Source organism: Bos indicus, chromosome 2 (genome assembly GCF_029378745.1).
Source record: "Bos indicus isolate NIAB-ARS_2022 breed Sahiwal x Tharparkar chromosome 2, NIAB-ARS_B.indTharparkar_mat_pri_1.0, whole genome shotgun sequence".
In the NCBI taxonomy this organism is placed as follows: domain Eukaryota; kingdom Metazoa; phylum Chordata; class Mammalia; order Artiodactyla; family Bovidae; genus Bos; species Bos indicus.
The window spans coordinates 62,191,465-62,210,961 of record NC_091761.1 but is presented as its reverse complement, the minus strand read 5'-3'; the positions used below and the strand labels follow the sequence as shown (position 1 = coordinate 62,210,961).

The 19,497-nt window shown below is 39.2% G+C and overlaps 1 protein-coding gene across 3 annotated transcripts in view; it reads left to right on the top strand.

Moving 5' to 3' along the window:
- The first annotated feature begins 200 nt into the window (after positions 1-200).
- RAB3GAP1 (RAB3 GTPase activating protein catalytic subunit 1) overlaps positions 201-19,497 on the top strand; it is a 111,383-nt gene continuing 92,086 nt past the window's right edge. For all 3 annotated transcript variants that reach the window (XM_019973500.2, XM_070768577.1, XM_070768584.1), the window contains exons 1-3: positions 201-273; positions 375-430; positions 5,851-5,926. In XM_019973500.2, coding sequence (XP_019829059.2) covers positions 256-273; positions 375-430; positions 5,851-5,926 — 150 coding nt within the window. In that variant the 5' untranslated portion in view covers positions 201-255. The remainder of the gene's footprint in view (positions 274-374; positions 431-5,850; positions 5,927-19,497) is intronic.

Below are 19,497 nucleotides of genomic sequence, written 5' to 3'. Positions count from 1 at the left end.
TAAATCAGCTAGAGAACGGGGACTTGATGGTAGTCTAAGTTCTTTCTTCTCAGGAACAAAAAGTATTACAGAAGAAAAATTAAATGACTTCAGCCTCAGGAGACTTTGCCAAACTAACCGGAAGAGGTGTCTCCGGGGCGGGGCTGCGTGGAGGCTCCGCCCCCGCCCGCTCTCTGCTCCCCTATTCCCCCGCCTTCCCTCGCCTTCCTGCTTTTCTTCCCGGCAGTCCTAGCGCCCATATCGGCGCTCCGCAAGATGGCGGCTGACAGTGAGGTGAGGTGTCTGCCCGCTACCTATCTCTGTCTCTGTTTAAGTTAGCTCCTCCGTGTCAGCGCTCGGGAGCTCAATCTCTTTCTTTCTTTCCACTTACGCAGCCCGAGTCCGAGGTATTTGAAATCACGGACTTCACCACTGCCTCGGAATGGGAAAGGTGAGTGAGTCGTATCATTGGTTAGTATTAGTTTGGGCCCCGGCTCCGCCCGGCTACTTCCCCAACCTTGACCACAAGTGACGCCACTTCTGCGGGAAAAGTAAGCCCCATTGGCTCCCCAGTCTTCGCCTCCTCCCTTCTGTGGTCCACCGCAAGCCTCTTCCACGTCTCGGGTCTGACAAGCTCCGGCCCGCCCCCATCTGTAAAACCCGGAGACTCTGGCTCTCCGAAGTTTTGTTTTCTTTCCTTTTAGACCACTTCCATTAGACTTTTGGTCCATCTAGTTGTTGATCACCCGCCGAAACAGTTCCGGAGGCTACCTTCCGTTCCTGTGTTAATGTCCGTGTAACTAATTCGTTTGTTATAGTAGGCAACAAACTTCGCAGCTGCTTTTTTTTTTTTTCCCCCTTTCCTTGTACATCCGTTTCAGGAGGAGGCCTTTCTTCTGAATCCTGGTGGTTGTCCATCTGTCACACTCCCACCATCTCCATCCTGTCTTTTAGGGTAACCTTTCGAAACAGTTTGTGTGTGGCTTTGGAACGCTTAATTGTTCTATTTCAGTGGGTAATGTGACCCAGGCTTCCTCTGCCATAGAAACTCCAAATTCCTGTACCACCAAACTCCGGTTGAATAGCTGAGTGAAATTGTTGGATCACTAAAACTAGTTGAACGCCAAGTTTGTGGAGGAGTGATGCTAAAGCTGAAACTCCAGTACTTTGGCCACCTCATGCGAAGAGTAAACTCATTGGAAAAGACTCTGATGCTGGGAGGGATTGGGGGCAGGAGGAGAAGGGGATGACAGAGGATGAGATGGCTGGATGGCATCACTGACTCAATGGACGTGAGTCTGAGTGAACTCCGGGAGTTGGTGATGGACAGGGAGGCCTGGAGTGCTGCGATTCATGGGGTCGCAAAGAGTCGGACACGACTGAGCGACTGATCTGATCTGATCTGATAGCTTAGGTCGAGATGTTATCAGTTCGTTGTCCAAGAGCCCCTTCAGGTTTTTTGAGTACTGAGGTCAGTAGTTAGCTTGTTGGAATATTTTATGATCTTTCTGATTGGGAGAGGAAATCCATCTGGTTGTGAATGTTATGTTAGTAAATGGCATAGAAAAGATCCCTGCTGGGATGCTAGTTTGACCTGTGGTCCCTGCCCCACCCCCACCTCCTCCCAAAAGGTAAGACAAAACCACCCAGGCAAGGCTTTATTGAATAGGTACTATGTATTCAGAACTATATTAACAGAAAAGAACAAAATCAAAACAAATCATTTGATCTCTGTTAAAAAAACAAAACAGCAAATAGTTATATTAGTATAAGGATGATAATTGTGGATTGTAATTGTTGGAGGTGTTTTCATAGAAAAGACAGGAAATGTGCCAGGCCTGGAAAGTGGAAAATAACCGCTTAAATGGAAAAAAAAACTGGTTAAATATGAGACGGTCCTGACAGGAGCAGAGACAGGTGAAAACCTTTGGGATTTAACGAAATGTCTTCACTGGAGTGAAGACTGTTTGTTGAAGGAAAATTAGATTATTAAGATAAAACCAGGTTACAGACAGCCTCCAAAGCTAAGTAAAGGAATCTAAATTTGATGCTTTAAGACCAGTGATTCTCAAACTTTAGTGTGCATTAGAATCATAGTTTATAATTCTGTATGTCTGAGGTGGATTCAAATATTTTCATTTCTAAGAAGATCCAAGGTGCTGATGCTGGGTCAAGACACCACGCTTTAGAGCCATTACAGAACAGTAGGGAGAGACCCTTGATTTCGTGTTATGAGAGTTGTTTGCCAAGATTAGGTGAAATGAAGGCAAGTGAGTTACTATTTTGGTTAGGTTGGTGATTAGGAAACTGGAGAGAAAGGGTAGGAGGGAAGATTGTAAGACATTTCAAATAAGTAGAAGATAAACTTGATGAAATGTAGGAGTAGAAAAAAAAAAATCAAACATGAAACTGCAGTTTCTTGCCTAGAAGAGTCAAGATAAGAAAGTGGCAAAGAGAGAAGAATATAGTTTTAGACCTGTTGAATTTGAAATAATAATGTCTTAAAGTTAGTTAGAAAATGTAGTAGTTTGAATCTTAAGAGTGAATTGAGGAAACATTAGAGTATTTAATGGATAAATAATCACTTTCCACTAGCTAAATATTTAAAATATCCTCAGGTGAAATATTAAATCCTTCTAACTCCTTATTTGTAGGTCGTTGTTAACAGAGTTATGAAAGCTACCTCAAAGTAGGAAATTTGGTTTTTGGCTTTATCCCCTTGTTTATAGAATGAAACTAGTGTTTTACAGTTTGTAGGAAAATGGTAAGACTTTGGAGTCTTTTAAACCTTGAGTTTAATGTTTGAATGAAATTTCTTATCAGTATGTTATGTATGTATGTATGGACAATTTATAGAAACCAATAACTCCTTTTATTATTTGTCCATTGAAAAAATACTGAGTGAACATGTATCAAGCACAATGCAGGGCATAAGGATGTGGTGGTCAGTGAAAACAGATGGTTCCTGTTGTTGCTGAACATATAAACTAGTGGAAAAGAAGGATGTGAATAAATAATGATACAAGTGAGTCTGTAGTTACAGTTGAAATGAGAGCTAAGAAGAGGGAAAGAAACATTTTTTAAGAGCATATAACAAAAGAACCTAATATTGAGGAGTAAGAGGAAGTGATCTTACAGGTGAGATCTAGAGAGCTTTCAGGGGTAGTTACTACATTTTTCTAATCAAATCTCAGTACTTACAGAATAGGCTCCAATTTTGGTCTGCTTTAGTACTGATAGTATTGCTAATACAGTGAATATTTTAAGATGTTCCTTCTTTTACTGTGAAATTAAAATGTGAAGTCCTTTCAGTCGAGTCTGACTCTCTGTGATATGGCCTGTAGCCTTCCAGGCTCCTCTGTCCATGGGATTCCCCAGGCAAGAATACTGGAGTGGGTTGCATTTGCTCCTCTAGCAGATCTTGCCGACCAAGAGGTGGAACCTGAGTCTCTTAAGTCTCCTGCATTGGCAAGCGGGTTCTTTACTACTAGTGCCACCTGGGAAGCCCTTTTATTAAAATGAGGTGAAGTGAAAGTTGCATAGTTGTGTCCAACTGTTTGCAACCCCATGGGCTATACGGTCCAAGGAAATCTCCAGGCCAGAATACTGGAGTAGGTAGCCTTTCCCTTCTCCAGGGGATCTTCCCAAGCCAGGGATTGAACCCAGGTCTCCCTCATTGCAGGTGGATTCTTTACCAGCTGAGCCACAAGGGAAGCCCAGGAATACTGGAGTGGGTAGCCTATCCCTTCTCCAGTGGATGTTCCTGACCCAGGAATTGAACTTTACCAACTGAGCTGTCAGGGAATCCCTGATATTTATTAAAATACTTCATTATAAAAGAAAAAAAAAATCACCTGTAATTCTACCACCAGGAGATAGCTACTGTTAATATTTTGAGAAAATTCCATGTAATCTGTGTATGTTATAAACTTGTGTTAAACTATATTTATACTTATATCTATAGCTTCACTTTTTTCATTTAACATATGGACTTTTTCTTATTTCCTCAAGCAGGCTTCAAAACATGATTTTTAATGGGTGCATATTAGTCCATTGAGTGGATATGTCATTAATTTACAGCTTTTTGGTGCAGTTGTACCTAAGATAGTTTCCAATTTTTTACCTTTATTAATGTATATTTCACGTACATATTTTCACTCACATATACATACATTAAAATTTTTATTTGGTTTTGTAAACATATTTACTTATTTCTAGAGCACTCTTTATAAGATCTGATAATTGCCATTTGAACCGCCTCAAAATGCTATATTAATTAATATCTTCATTTTAAAAAGGAATAATTATAAGGTTCAGTTGAATCATAAAAACATACATCAAAAATGTAAATAATAATTTACAATGTCCCTGATGGCAGAACCTGATATTTGTGAATATATCTTGACTAGAATTAATTTTGGTACTCTGGCAATAATGTGTAGGTGTTTTAGGAGAGCAGTGTTGCTGTTAGATTGCATCATACATATATAGTATAAGTAGTCAGCTTCTTGGTGGCTTGGGCTTCCATGGTGGCTCAGACGGTAAAGAATCTGCCTGCAGTGCAGGAGACCTGGTTTGGATCCTGGGTTGGGAAGATCTCCTGGAGGAGAGCATGGCAACCCACTCCAGTATTCTTGCTTAAAGAATCCCCATGGACAGAGGAGCCTGGCAGGCTACAGTCCATGGGGTCACAAAGAATTGGACACAACTGAATGACTAAGCTGAAAGTGTCCTTTTATATATATTGAACACTACTACTGAGCTTTGACTGTTCATTTGCTGATACAGAGCATGTTGCTAGTCAGAATTCATTCTCTTTGATAGGTCAGCTTGATCATTAAAGACCAGACAGTGAATAGTTTAAAATCCCTTAAAGTTGACAAATCTACTTAGTTTCTTACCAGGTGTCCATTAAAACTTGTTGTATTTTAATGGGCAAAGTTCCCAAATAATGTTTTTTTGGAGGAGTGGAAGGCAAATCAGAGAATTCATAAGTATCTTTAAAGAAAGTTAATTTAAAGAGATAAGTTATTTGGAGCATAGTGAAGAGATTATTGGTTTCAGAATTATCGTTATGTGTGTGTGCTCAGTTGTGTCTGACTCTTTGTGACCCCATGGACTGTAGCCCGCCAGGCTCCTCTGTCCATGGAATTTTACAGGCAAGAATACTGGAGTGGATTGCCATTTCCTACTCCAGGGAATCTTCCTTACTCAGACAAGACTTCCTTGTCTCTTAGGTCTCCTGCATTGGAAGGTGGATTCTTTACCACAAGTGCCACCTAGGAAGCCTGTGTGTGCGACACACTTCAGTGGTGTCCGACTCTGTGACCCTATGGACTGTAGGGTGCCAGGCTCCTCTGTCCATGGCAGGCAAGAATACTGGAGTCGGTTGCCATGCCCTCCTCCAGGGGATCTTCCTGACCCAGTTGTTGAACCTGTGTCTCTTTTATGTCTCCTGCATTGGCAGGAGGGTTCTTTACCAGTACCACCACTTGGGAAGCCCAGTTATCCTTAATAGTATCATTTCAGTCTGTCAATTTTTACTTATGTCCCAGGTTTACTATTTTCATTTCAATATGGAGAGATTTATTTTTATTTTATAGAAACCAGAATGGCATTGGGTAGGCAGTAGATTTTTAAAAAAATCTAAGATGTTAAAAAAATCTTAAAAAAATTAAAATCTAAGAATTCTTGGGCTAAAGATTACTTTTTTGGGTTTTTGTTCCATGTTGATAAATTTACAATAACAATATTAAACTTTACAAGCCGTCTGTTAAAAGTGTTAAAATATTAAGAAAAAAAAACTTAAATTGTATAACAATAGGAAAAAAATGTGATTACATAGTTTGAAAGTTTTTTCCTCCTTCCTAGGTTTATTTCCAAAGTTGAAGAAGTTTTGAATGATTGGAAATTGATTGGAAACTCTGTGGGAAAGCCACTTGAAAAGGTCAGATCTATTTGCTGGTGTCTCTAAATGAGTATTTGCTTTGAAACTTCTATTTTTAAGTCTTTTGCTGCATTTGGTACATTTAAAGTAAATGTTCTAAAAGTTATGTATAATTTATGAATATAAAATGGCATCTGGAAGAACTTGGATTTGAATCTGTGACAGTATTTGTAAGATATTTCTGAACTGTTTTTTAATAATAAAATTGTATATGTATAATGTCGTTCTTTGTGAGTAATTTTATTTGTTTCTTTTGATAGTTAACTTTTCTCGTGCTTTCTCCCATAGAATGTTTGAAAATCCTAATCCAAAATAATGATGGTTTTGCTTATAAACCATACTCCAAATGTTTACTGAAGCACATACTCTGAGAACAAACCTTGATTTCCTGTATTTCACGGGAGGGAACTAACAACTTGGTCTTGGGCTTATATAGGTATATAGGTGCTTTGTTAGACAAATTCTTTTCAAGTAATCTTTGTTTTTGTTAAAAATCTATTTTTAATTGCACTTTAGCTGTTTTTAAGGAACTCTGAATTTTCATATTTGCTAGAGATTTTTAGCTTTATGGTGGTTTAAAAGAATTTGAGATTTTCAAAGCATTGTGACTTTTTTCTTTATCCATATGAGTAAGAGCAGAAAAAATAATACTATATATAGAAATCACATCACTTCATACAGTGAAATATATAGATTAAATTGACTTATTGTTTTAAAATATTATATGATTACATTTTTGAATAAAGAAGAGATGTGAAGTTTTTAAACACACATCTAGTCCACTTGAAATGAAGACATACATACCAATAAGGTTAAAGGCAAAACACAATGGATATAAATGAGTTGGGAAATAATTTGTACTATCAAAAAGAGAACTAAACTGTGTATTTGTGAGCTCTGATTTTATATTTCTTAAATATTTGATTTACACATATTCACTGGGTATCCTTTATGTGCCATATCTAAAGAAATAGTCAATAGGATAAGATCCTTATTTGCCATTGCAAATGAATTCTCATGAAAGGGAGGTAATAAGATTAAAATTATTAAAATTCTAGATGCTAAATTCAATGTTGGGATTTGAGTTAGGAAATGTATTTAGTGTAGGTATCATATTGCTATCAGGTAGTATGGGCGAAAGGAGGATTAGCTCTTTCCAGTCCTTTTCTCCCTACAGGTAGTAATAAATAAGTCAATCATGGAAAATCTGAACAGATTTCAAGGCGAGCTGTGCTGTGATGAATAAGATTAAAGAAAGTGTAAGAGATGGATTATTTGGCATAAAGAAAATTCAGAGAAATAAGAAGTAAGATTGTAATTTATGTCAAGAAAGTTGATTATTAGTTTTCTTCCTCCACTGAGAGGGAATTAAGAGAAGTTATTTTTTAAATACCTTTGATTATGGAAAGTTTCAGGCATATATAAGGTAAACAAAAATAGTATAATGAACCCCTATGTGCCTGTCACTCAGGTTCAGCAGTTCTTCAATTTCTTATTTCAATGTTATCTGTCTACTCTCCTCCCTACTAGATTTTTAAAAAATAGTTGTTTTAAATAAAATATACATAATGCACAAAACTGCTTATTTTGGTAAATGTTTACATCATGTAAGCGTTTTCACTCAAGATACTGGACATTTTTGTCATCCCAGAAATGTCTATAGTGAACCTTTCCACTTGATGCCCATGTTCCTCATTTATGCTGCCCCCATGCCCCCTGCAGTGCCAAGGTGTCTGCTGTTCTTTTCCTTTTTTCTTTTAAACCATAGATTACTTTGCCTACTCTACAACTGGATATGCATGTTATCATACAGTACCATACTTTTTCTGCTGGCTTGTTTTACATAGTATTTGAGATTATTGTAGTTTGTTGGGTGTGTCATTATTTTTATTGCTAAATAGTGGTCTGCTGTATGAATATACCACAGTGCGTCACTTGTTGACAGATGTATTCACTGTTACAAATAAAGGAGACCATTCTTACGTGAGGCCTTTTGTAGACATAAGTTTTTATTTCTCTTGGGTAAATATCGGAGTAGAATTACTGGGTCCTAGGGTAAGTGTATACTTAACTTTATGAGAAACTGCCAAAGGTGTTGTAACATTTTACCTAACCACCAGCAATATGTGAGATTTGGGGTAATTTCACCAACAATTGCTTGTTTTCAGTCTTGTAAGTTTTAGTCTTCCCAATGGGTATAGGAAATGGCAACCCACTCCAGTATTCTTTCCTGAAAATTCCATGGACAGAGGAGCCTGGTGTGCTACAATCCATGGGGTCATAAAGAGTTGGACACAACTGAGTGACTGAGCACATGTATGCACAATCGTTTTGTAGTTTGTGGAATTAATTTGTATTTCTCTTTCTTGTTTTACTTTTGTATTTTGTGGTGAATATTGGTACTGACCATTTTTTTCATGTGCTTTTTAGCCATTTGTGTGTCATTTTTGGTGAAATGTCTGTTCAAGTTTTTTGTCCATATTTAATTTATTTACTTTTGGCTGAGGAAGGTGTGCTCCAGAGCATGTGGGCTCTGTAGTTCTGGCCTGTGGGCTTAGTAGCTGCCCCACAGCATATGGGATCATAGTTCCCTGAATAGGGACTGAACCCATGTTCCCTGCATTGGAAGGTGGACTCTTATCCACTGGACCACCAGGGAAGTCCCCCTGCCCATATTTTAATTGGGTTTTTATCGAATTGTAGGCATCTTTTGTGTATTCTGTTTTTAAGTCTTCACAGATTGTTTTGCTAAGTTGTAAAGATACTATGCTTTCTTCTAGAATTTAGCATGTTAGTTTTTTATTTAGGTCTCTGACCCATTGTGAACTAATGTGTGTGTGGTGAGGTGGGAATCACAATTCAGTTTTTACACATGGCATGTATGGATGTGAGAGTTGGACTGTGAAGAAGGCTGAGCACCAAAGAATTGATGATTTTGAACTGTGGTGTTGGAGAAGACTCTTGAGAGCCCCTTGGACTGCAAGGAGATCCAACCAGTCCATTCTGAAGGAAATCAGCCCTGGAATTTCTTTGGAAGGAATGCTGCTGAAGCTGAAACTCCAGTACTTTGGCCACCTCATGCAAAGAGTTGACTCATTGGAAAAGACTCTGATGCTGGGAGGGATTGAGGGCAAGAGGAGAAGGGGACGACAGAGGATGAGATGGCTGGATGGCATCACTGACTCAAAGGACGTGAGTCTGAGTGAACTCCGGGAGTTGGTGATGGACAGGGAGGCCTGGTGTGCTGCGATTCATGTGGTCGCAAAGAGTCAGACACGACTGAATGACTGATCTGATCTGATCTTATTCTAGGACCTTCTGTTGAAAACACCTCTTTCTCCATTTAATTGCATTGATGCCTTTGTCAGTCAGTTGACCTGGAGTTTACCTTCTGGAGTCTGTATTCTGTTTCATTTATCTATTGGAAAATCCTGATTGTCAGTAGCACATTGTACTGACATCAGACTTTTATTTTCTTTAGCTCCAAAATCACTGTGGATGGTGACTGAAGCCATGAAATTAAAAGACACTTGCTCCTTGGAAGAAAAGCAATGACAAACCTAGGTAGCATATTAAAAAGCAGAAACATTACTTTGCCAATAAAGGTCCATATAGTCAAAGCTATGGTTTTTCTAGTAGTTATGTATGGATATGAGAGCTGGACAGTAAAAAAAGGTTAAACGCTGAAGAATTGATGCCTTCAAACTGCGGTGTTGGAGAAGACTCTTGAGAGTCCCTTGGACAGCAAGGAGATCAAATCAGTCAACCCTAAAGGCAATCAACCCTGAGTGTTCACTGGAAGGAATGATGCTGAAACTCCAATACTTTGGCTACCTGATGCAAAGAGCTGATTCATTGGAAAAGACCCTGATGCTAGGAAAGAGTGAAGGCAGGAGGAGAAGGGGGCAACAGAGGATGAGATGGTTGGACAGCATCACCAACGCAATGAACATGAGTTTGAGCAAACTCCAGGAAATGGTGATGGACAGGGAAGGCTTGAGTACTGCATTTTTGGGTTCACAAAGCATTGGACACCACTGAGTGAACAACAACAAACCACGTTGTCTTGGCTATTGTAGTTTAGGGGTTCCTAACTTTGGCACTGTTGAAATTTTGGGCCAGGTTGTTGTGGGGCTGTATTGTGTACTATAGAATTTTATTAGTATCTCTGGCCTCTACCTAGTAGATTTCAGTAGCACCCTCCCAGTGGTGAAAACCAAAAATGTATCTGGTGGTTGTTTAGTCATTAAGTTGTGCCTGGCTCTTGTGACCCCTCAGACTGTAGCCCACCAGGCTTCTCTGTCCATGGGATTTCCAAGGCAAGAATACTGGAATGGGTTGCCATTTCCTTTTCCAGGGGATCTTCCTGACCCAGGGATTGAACCTGTCTCTCCTGTATCGCAAGCAGATCTCTTTACCGCTGAGCCGTCAAATGTCCCCTGAGGTGCAAAATTGCCTCCAACTGAGAACCACTGAATAGGTTTAGAATACGTCCTAAATTGCAGATTTTCTAGCTTTTGTTGTTTTCCCAGATTGTTTTATCTATTCTAGGACCTTATGTTTCCATTATGAATTTTAGAATAAGTTTGTCAGTTTATATAAAAAGGATTATGATTGTGCTGGGCCTATGATTGGGATTGTGTTGAGTTTATAGATTTTTTTGAGAAGTAACTTTTTGGCAATCTTGAAGCTTGACATCTCTTCACTTATTAAGTCATCTTCATCTCAGCAATATTTTGTAGTTTTTGGTAAGGGCTTGCATATTTTTTGTAAATTTATTGCTAAATATTTTATATGATGCAGTTGTAAATGGAATTATGTTTTGATTTTATTTTTCATTTGTTTGCTAGGACATTTGTTGTTGTTGAGTTTAGTCACTAAATCCTCTCTAACTCTTTGTGACCCCATGGACTGTAGCCCACTGGGCTCCTATGTCCATGGGATTTCCTTGGCAAGAATACTGGAGTGAGTTTTGATTTTCTTCTCCAGGGGGTCTTCCCTACCCAGGGGTCAAACCTATGTCTCCTGCTTGGCAGGTGGATTCTTTACTACTGAGCCATCTGGGAGGCCCTTGCTACTTCATAGACATACAATAATTTTTTATATTAATTTTGTGTTTGGATGTGGTTAAATATAAAGATTCATAATCTTTTTGTTAATTCTTTCTCATTTCCTACATTCATAGTCATGTTGTTTCCAAATAGGGACAATTTACTTCTTTTTCAATTTTTTTACCTTTGATTTCTTATTTTTATTGCAATAACCAGGACCCTTAATAAAATTTTCAATAGAATTTTGAGAGTAGGCATCATTCCCTTCTTCCAATTTTAGCGGTGAAACATCCAGTGTTTCAATACTGAAAGTTTGAGGTTTTCATCAGTTCAGTTCAGTTGCTCAGTCATGTCTGACTCTTTGCAACCCCATGGACTGTAGCATGCCAGGCCTCCCTGTCCATCACCAACTCCCGAAGCTTGCTCAAACTCATGTCCATCAAGTCAGTGATGCCATCCATCCAGCTCTCCTCTGCCATCCTCTTCTCCTGCCTTCACTCTTTCCCAGCATCAGGGTCTTTTCCAATGAGTCAGTTCAGCTTCACCGTCAGTCGTTTCGATGAATATTCTGGACGATTTCCTTTAGGATGGACTGGTTGGATCTCCTTGCAGTCCAAGGGACTCTCAAGAGTCTTCTCCAACACCACAGTTCAAAAGCATCGGTTCTATGGTGCTCAGCTTTCTTTATAGTCCAACTCTCACATCCATGGAGAAGAAAATGGCAACTCACTCCAGTACTCTTGTCTGGAAAATCCCATGGACGGAGGAACCTGGTAGGCTGGAGTCCATGGGGTCGCAAAAAGTCGGACACGACTGAGCGACTTCACTTTCACTTTTCACTTTCATGCATTGGAGAAGGAAATGGCAACCCACTCTAGTGTTCTTGCCTGGAAAATCCCAGGGATGGCAGAGCCTGGTGGGCTGCCGTCTATGGGGGTCGCACAGAGTTGGACACGACTGAAGCGACTTAGCAGCAGCAGCAGCAGACGGACCTTTGTAGGCAAAGTAATCTCTGCTTTTTAATATGCTGTCTAGGTTGGTAATAGCTTTTCTTCCAAGGAGCAAGAGTCTTTTAATTTTATGGCTGCAGTTACCATGTGCAGTGATTTTGGAGCCCAAAAAATAAAATCTGTCACATTTCCATTTGTTGCCCCATCTATTTGCCATGAAGTGATGGGACCAGATGCCATGATCTTAGTTTTTTGAGGGTTGAGTTTTAAACCAGCTTTTTCACTCTCCCCTTTCACTTTCAACAAGAGGCTCTTTAGTTCTTCTTCGCTTTCTGCCATAATGGTGGTGTCATCTGCATATCTGAGGTTATTGATATTTCTCCCTGCAGTTTTGATTCCAGCTTGTGCTTCATACAGCCTGACATTTTGCATGATGTACTCTGCATATAAGTTAAATAAGCAGAGTGACAATAAGCAGCCTTGATGTACTTCTTTCCCAATTTGGAACCAGTCTGTTCTATGTCCAGTTCTAACTGCATACAGAGTTCTCAAGAGGCAAGTAAGGTGATCTGGTATTCCCATCTCTTTAAGAATTTTCCACAGTTTGTTGTGATCTATACAGTCAAAGGCTTTATTCAGTTCAGTGCAGTTCAGTTGTTCAGTCGTGTCCAACTCTTTGTGACCCCATGAATTGCAGCACGCCAGGCCTCCATGTCTATCACCAACTCCCGGAGTTCACTCAAACTCAGGTCCATCGAGTCAGTGATGCCATCCAGACATCTCATCCTCTGTCGTCCCCTTCTCCTCCTTCCCCCAATACCTCCCAGCATCAGAGTCTTTTCCAGTGAGTCAACTCTTTGCATGAGGTGGCCAAAGTACTGGAGTTTCAGCTTTAGCATCATTCCTTCCAAAGAACACCCAGGACTGATCTCCTTTAGAATGGACTGCTTGGATCTCCTTGCAGTCCAAGGGACTCTCAAGAGTCTTCTCCAAAACCACAGTTCAAAAGCATCAATTCTTCGGCGCTCAGCCTTCTTCACAGTCCAACTCTCACATCCATACGTGACTACTGAAAAAACCATAGCCTTGACTAGATGGACCTTTGTTGACAAAGTAATGTCTCTGCTTTTGAATATGCTGTCTAGGTTGGTCATAACTTTCCTTCCAAGGAGCAAGTGTCTTTTAATTTCATGGCCGCAGTCACCATCTGCAGTGATTTTGGAGCCCCAAAAAATAAAGTCTGACATTGTTTCCACTATTTCCCCATGTATTTCCCATGAAGTGATGGGACCGGATGCCATGATCTTTGTTTTCTGAATGTTGAGCTTTAAGCCAACTTTTTCGCTCTCCTCTTTCATTTTCATCAACAGGCGTTTTTAGTTCCTCTTCACTTTCTGCCATAAGGGTGGGGCCATCTGTATATCTGAAGTTATTGATATTTCTCCCAGCAATCTTGATTCTAGCTTGTGCTTCTTCCAGCCCAGCATTTCTCATGATGTACTCTGCATATAAGTTAAATAAGCAGGGTGACAATATACAGCCTTGACGAACTCCTTTTCCTATTTGGAAGCAGTCTGTTGTTCCATGTCCAGTTCTAACTGTTACTTCCTGACCTGAATGTAGGTTTCTCAAGAGGCAGGTGAGGTGGTCTGGTATTCCCATCTCTTTCAGAATTTTCCGCAGTTTATTGTGATCCACACAGTGAAAGGCTTTGGCATGGTTAATAAAGCAGAAATAGATGTTTTTCTGGAACTCTCTTGCTTTTTCGATGATCCACCGGATGTTGGCAATTTGATCTCTGGTTCCTCTGCCTTTTCTAAAACCAGCTTGAACATCTGGAAGTTCACGGTTCATGTACTTTTGAAGCCTGGTTTGGAGAATTTTGAACATTACTTTACTAGCATGTGAGATGAGTGCAGTTGTGCGGTAGTTTGAGCATTCTTTGGCATTGTCTTTCTTTGGGATTGGAATGAAAACTGACCTTTAGGCTTAGGCTGAGCTATATAATATTTGATAGATAAGGTTTATTTATGTCAACTTAATGATATTTCCAATTTATAAAGGATTTATTGGGCCATAATAACCCCAATATAAGTCAAGGACAATTTGTACATAAGGTTTACCATTTTAAACATTTTCAAGTGTAAATTTCAGTGGCTTAAGTATTTTTACATATTTCAAGTTTTCATCAACCCAGACTGAACTCTTTCACTGCCCCTAGTCTGAAGCCTTCGATAACCACTATTCATTTTCTGCAAATTCATTTATTTAGCTCCTTCATATAAATAGAATCCTACAGTATTTGTCCTTTTGTGTCTAGCTTGTTTTTCATCTGTCATACTTAATTTCTTTAGGATTCATCCATGTGGTAGAATTTGTCAGAATGTCATTCCTTTTTAAGGTAGAATAATACTCCATTGTGTGTGTGTGTATATTTATACACAGACACATTTTGCTTATCTGTGTATGTATCAGTGGACACTGGGGTTACAGTAAGTCCCTTACATACAGACCTTCAAGTTGCGAACTTTCGAAGATATGAATGTGGATTCACATGTCTAATCATGTAAGGCATGTATGAAATTGCAGCTTGCCCTCTGTCTCCTATTGCTGACAGTCCTTCAGCTCTGCCATCTCCCACCTTCTCTCTCTTCCAGTCAGTAACTCTTCTTGTCTGTTCACTCAGTGCCAGCTCCTGTATGCCAGCTGTCGTACTGTACTAGTGTACCTTTCAAGGTACTATACCGTAAGATTAAAGAAAAATGTTTTTAATATTTTATTATTTTGGTTGCACTGGGTCTTTGTTGCTGTGTGGGCTTTTCTCTGGTTGTGGTGAGCGGGCTTCTCATTGTAGTGGCTTCCCTTGCAGAGGGAAGCCCTTGCAGTGGCTTCCCTGTGCAGAGCACAGGCTTTAGGGAGCATAGGCTTCAACAGTTGTGGCATGTGGGCTCAGTTATTGTGCCTCCCGAGCTCTAGAGCATAGTTTCAATAGTTGTGGCACATGAGCACAGCATGTGGGATCCTCCTGAATCAGGGATAGAACTCATGACCCCTGCATTGCCAAGTGAATACATTACCACTGAACCACCAGAGAAGCCACTGTTTGATTTTTTGTGTTTGTTTTTTATGTATTATTTGTGTGAAAAGTATTATAAACCTCTTACAGTACAATTTTATATAGCTGATTATGTTAGTTAGGTACTTAGCCTAACTTTCTTGGACTTCTGAACAAATTGGACTTTTAAACTCACTCTCAGAACAGAACTTGTTTGTATGTAGGGGACTTACTGTATTTCCACTTTCTGGCTTTTGTGAATAATGCTGTTGTGAACATGCGTGTGCAGATATCTGAGTTCCTTTCAACTCTTAAATGTATACCCAGAAGTGCAATATTTTCATCATATGTTAATTGTTTTTTAGTTTTTTTAATTGCCATACTGGCTGACTAAAACTACTATTTTTCTTTAAATGTATCTTTATTTAAAAAAAATAATTTTATTTATTTATTGGCTGTGCTGGCTTTTATCTAGTTGTGGCAAGCAGGGGCTACTCTGGTTGTGGTGCTAAGGCTTCTCATTGCTGTGGCTTCTCTTACTGTGGAGCGTGGGCTCTAGGGCGCTCAGGCTTCAGTAGTTGCAGCTCCCAGGCTCTGGAGCACAGGCTCAGTAGTTGTGGCTTACAGGCTCTGCTGCTCCACAGCAATGTGGGATCCTCCTGGATCAAGGATCGAACCAATGTCTCCTGCATTGGCAGGCAGATTCTTTACCACTGAGCCACCAGGGAAGCCCTTTTACTTGGTTTTTGAAGAACAGTTTTGCTGAAGAATTTTAGCTTGAAAAATTTCCCCTCCAGTTCTTTAAAGATGTGGTTCCATTGTTTTCTCTATAATTTTTGATGAGAAATTAGGTGACACTCATTTTTGTTCTGGCTTGGTGCTCTTTTCTCTGGCTACTTTCAAGATTTTTTTCTTTATCTTTATAAGCTGATTGACTATAAATACACTCATAGGTGTATTTTGTTTGTGTTTTTCCTCTTTAGTTTTATTAATACTGAACGTATTAATATTAAAAACAACTTTTGTTTTTCACCAAATTGGGGAAGTTTGGGGCATTATTATTAATTTCTTTTTTACTCTTTGGCCATACTGTACAGCCTTTGGGACCTTAGTTCCCTAATCAGGGATCATACTTGTGCCCCCTTGCAGTGGGAGTGCTGAGTCTTAACTGCTGGACCACTAGGGAACCCCATTTGCCATTATTTTTTCAATATATTTCTGTCCTATTCTCTTTTTCTATAATTTAAGTAATATTTGACTTCTTGATACTGCCCCACAGGTCTCTGGGGCTCTACTGTACTCAGTCTTTTTTTTTTCTCTCTCATATAATTTTTTTAGAATTTATCTTCTGCTGTCTCCAGTTTGCTGTTAAACCCACTTAAGGTATTTTCCAAATCAGTTATTGTAGTTTTTAGGTCTAGAATTTTTTGGTTCCTTTTATGATTTCTAATTCTCTGTGATTACTTATCTCTAAAGTCGTTTTGAAAATACTGCCCTTAAGGCCTCCAATTGCGATATCTAGGTCTTGAGGTTGAATTTGTTCACTGTATTCTCTTGAGTATACATGACATTTTCTTGGGTTTTTTTATTTTGTGTTTTTTTGTGTGCACTCAGTTGCTCAGTCTTTGTGACCTCATGGATTGTAGCCCTTCCAGGCCCCTCTACCCATGAAATTTTCCAGACAAGACTACTGGACTAGGGTGCTGTTTCCTACTCCGGGGATCTTCCCGACCCAGGGATTGACCCACATCTCTTGCATCTCCTGCATTGGCAATGGATTCTTTACCGCTGGTGCCAGCTGGAAAGCCTTTTTTTGGGGGGCGGGGGAATGTGTATCCAAAGTATCTTAACTTTATACTTGTATTTTGAGTGAATGTATAGACTAGATTCTGTTGTGTTTTCTGAAGAACACTTTTTTTGTTTTAGCACCCAGTTTGCTTAATTGGAGTAAAATTCCATTCTCTCTCCGTTGGTGACAGCAGCTGAAATCTTTTCTTTGAAGTTTCTTCCTTGTCAGTGTACTCTGGAGTTTCTACTGCACATGCATGGCTTAACAGCCAAGATTTGGGACAGAGTTTATTTGCAAAGTTTGGGGTTTACCCCTGGATGTGCACAAATTAGTCTGCCCTTTAGGTCAGAAATTCTCATGATGTGGTCTGTTGGACCCTGAGAACCTTCTCTGTATTTTACTATTTTTAGTTATTGTAAAGAAAGATTTTTTTTAACATTTAGATAACTACTTAAAATTAATTTTTGTGAATGAAATGAGGCAGTGATCTTTTTTATTCTATTGGATAGCCAACATTTTCTGAATTATTGATTATGCTCTTTATCATATATTGAGTTCGTTTCTAGAATATGAATACTTTGTATTCTTATAAATATGCTATTTTATTTTAATTATTATTTATTTATTGTATATTCTGGTGGGACAAAAATATGCTCCCATTATTTTTCTCTTCCAAAATTTTCTTTAAAAAAAAATTATTATTTGACTGCCCCAGGCCTTGAGGCATGTGGGATCTAGTTCCCTGACCAGGGATTGACCACGGGCCCCTGCATTGGGAGCGCAAGATCTTAGCCACTGGACCACTAGGGAAGTCCCTCCAAAATTTTCTTAACTCTTTTTATACTTCTATTTCTTCATATTAATTTTTTCCTTGGCATGAAGACAACTTTATTAACTATTCTAAAAATAATACCTATCTATATCCATTCAACAAGATAGTGTGAAGTACTTTTTGAGATGTCATATTAAATTAATAACTTTAAGTTCTAGTAAATACATTTCTAATATTGAATTCTCTGTATAACATGGCTTTAAATCAAATGTTGACCATGATTAGCCTTTTATTTTTTTTTAAATGGAAGTATAATTGACATACATTTTATTAGTTTTTGCTGTACAATAGAGTGATTTGATTTTTGTATATATTGAAAAATGATCACCACAAGTCTAGCTAGCATCCATCACTGTACATAGTAACATTTTTTTCTTGTTTTGAGAACTTAAGATTTATCAACTTTAATATATGCAGTACAGTATTATTAACTATAGTCACTAGCTGTACATTCTATCTCCATGACTGACTTATTTTATAACTGTGAAAGTTTATACCTTTTTAATGCCCTTCACTCATTTTACCTCCCCTCCTCCACCTCTGACCACCACCTATCCTTTCTCTGCATCTGTGAACTTAGTTTTTTGTTGTTGTTTTTTGAAAAGTTTCCTTATATATTATTTTCTCTTTTTCTGTCTGACCTGTTTCACTTAGCATAGTGCCCTCAGAGTTTATCCATGTTGTTGCATATGGCAAGATTTCATTCCTTTTTGTGATGAAATAATATTCCATTGTATGTGTATACCACATTTTCTTTATCCATTAATCCATATTAAGTTGTTTATGTATCTTGGCCTCTGTAATAATGCTGCAGTGGTGGGGTGCATATATCTTTCCAAGTTATTGTTTTCTTTGGATAAATACACACAGGTGGAATTGCTGGGTCACGTGGTAGTTCTGTTTTTTAATATTTTGGGTGCCTCCATACTGTTTTTCATAGTGGTGGCACCAGTTTACATTCCCACCAGTAGTGCACAAGAGTTCCCTTTTCTCTACACCCTTCAGTTCAGTTCTGTTGCTCAGTCATGTCTGACTCTTTGCGACCCCATGAACTGTAGCACGCCAGGCCTCCCTGTCCATCACCAACTCCCAGAGTCCACACAAACCCATGTCCATTGTGTAGATGATGCTGTCCAACCATCTCATCCTCTGTCGTCCCCTTCTCCTCCTGCCCTCAATCTTTCCCAGCATCAGGGTCTTTTCAAATGAGTCAGCTCACCGTATCAGGTGGCCAGAGTATTGGAGTTTCAGCTTCAACATCAGTCCCTCCAATGAACATCCAGGACTGATCTACTTTAGGATGGACTGGTTGGATCTCCTTGCAGTCCAAGGGACTCTCAAGAGTCTTCTCCAACACCGCAGTTTTCAAAAGCATCAATTCTTCGGCGCTCAGCTTTCTTTATAGTTCAACTCTCACATCCACACATGACTACTGGAAAAACCATAGCCTTGACTAGAAGGACCTTTGTTGGCAAAATAATGTCTCTGCTTTTTAATATGCTGTCCAGGTTGGTCATAACTTTGCTTCCAAGGAGCAAGCGTCTTTTAATTTCATGGCTGCAGTCACCATCCGCAGTGATTTTGGAGCCCAGAGAAATAAAGTCAGCCACCCAATTGCACTCATCTCAGACGCTAGTAAAGTAATGCTCAAAATTCTCCAAGCCAGGCTTCAATGGTACGTGAACCGTGAACTTCCAGATGTTCGAGCTGGATTTTGAAAAGGCAGAGGAACCAGAGATCAAATTGTCAACATCTGTTGGATCATCAAAAATGCAAGAGAGTTCCAGAAAAACATCTACTTCTGCTTTATTGATGACACCAAAGCCTTTGATTGTGTAGATCACAACAAACAGTGGAAAATGCTTTAAGAGACGGAAATACCAGATCATTTTAC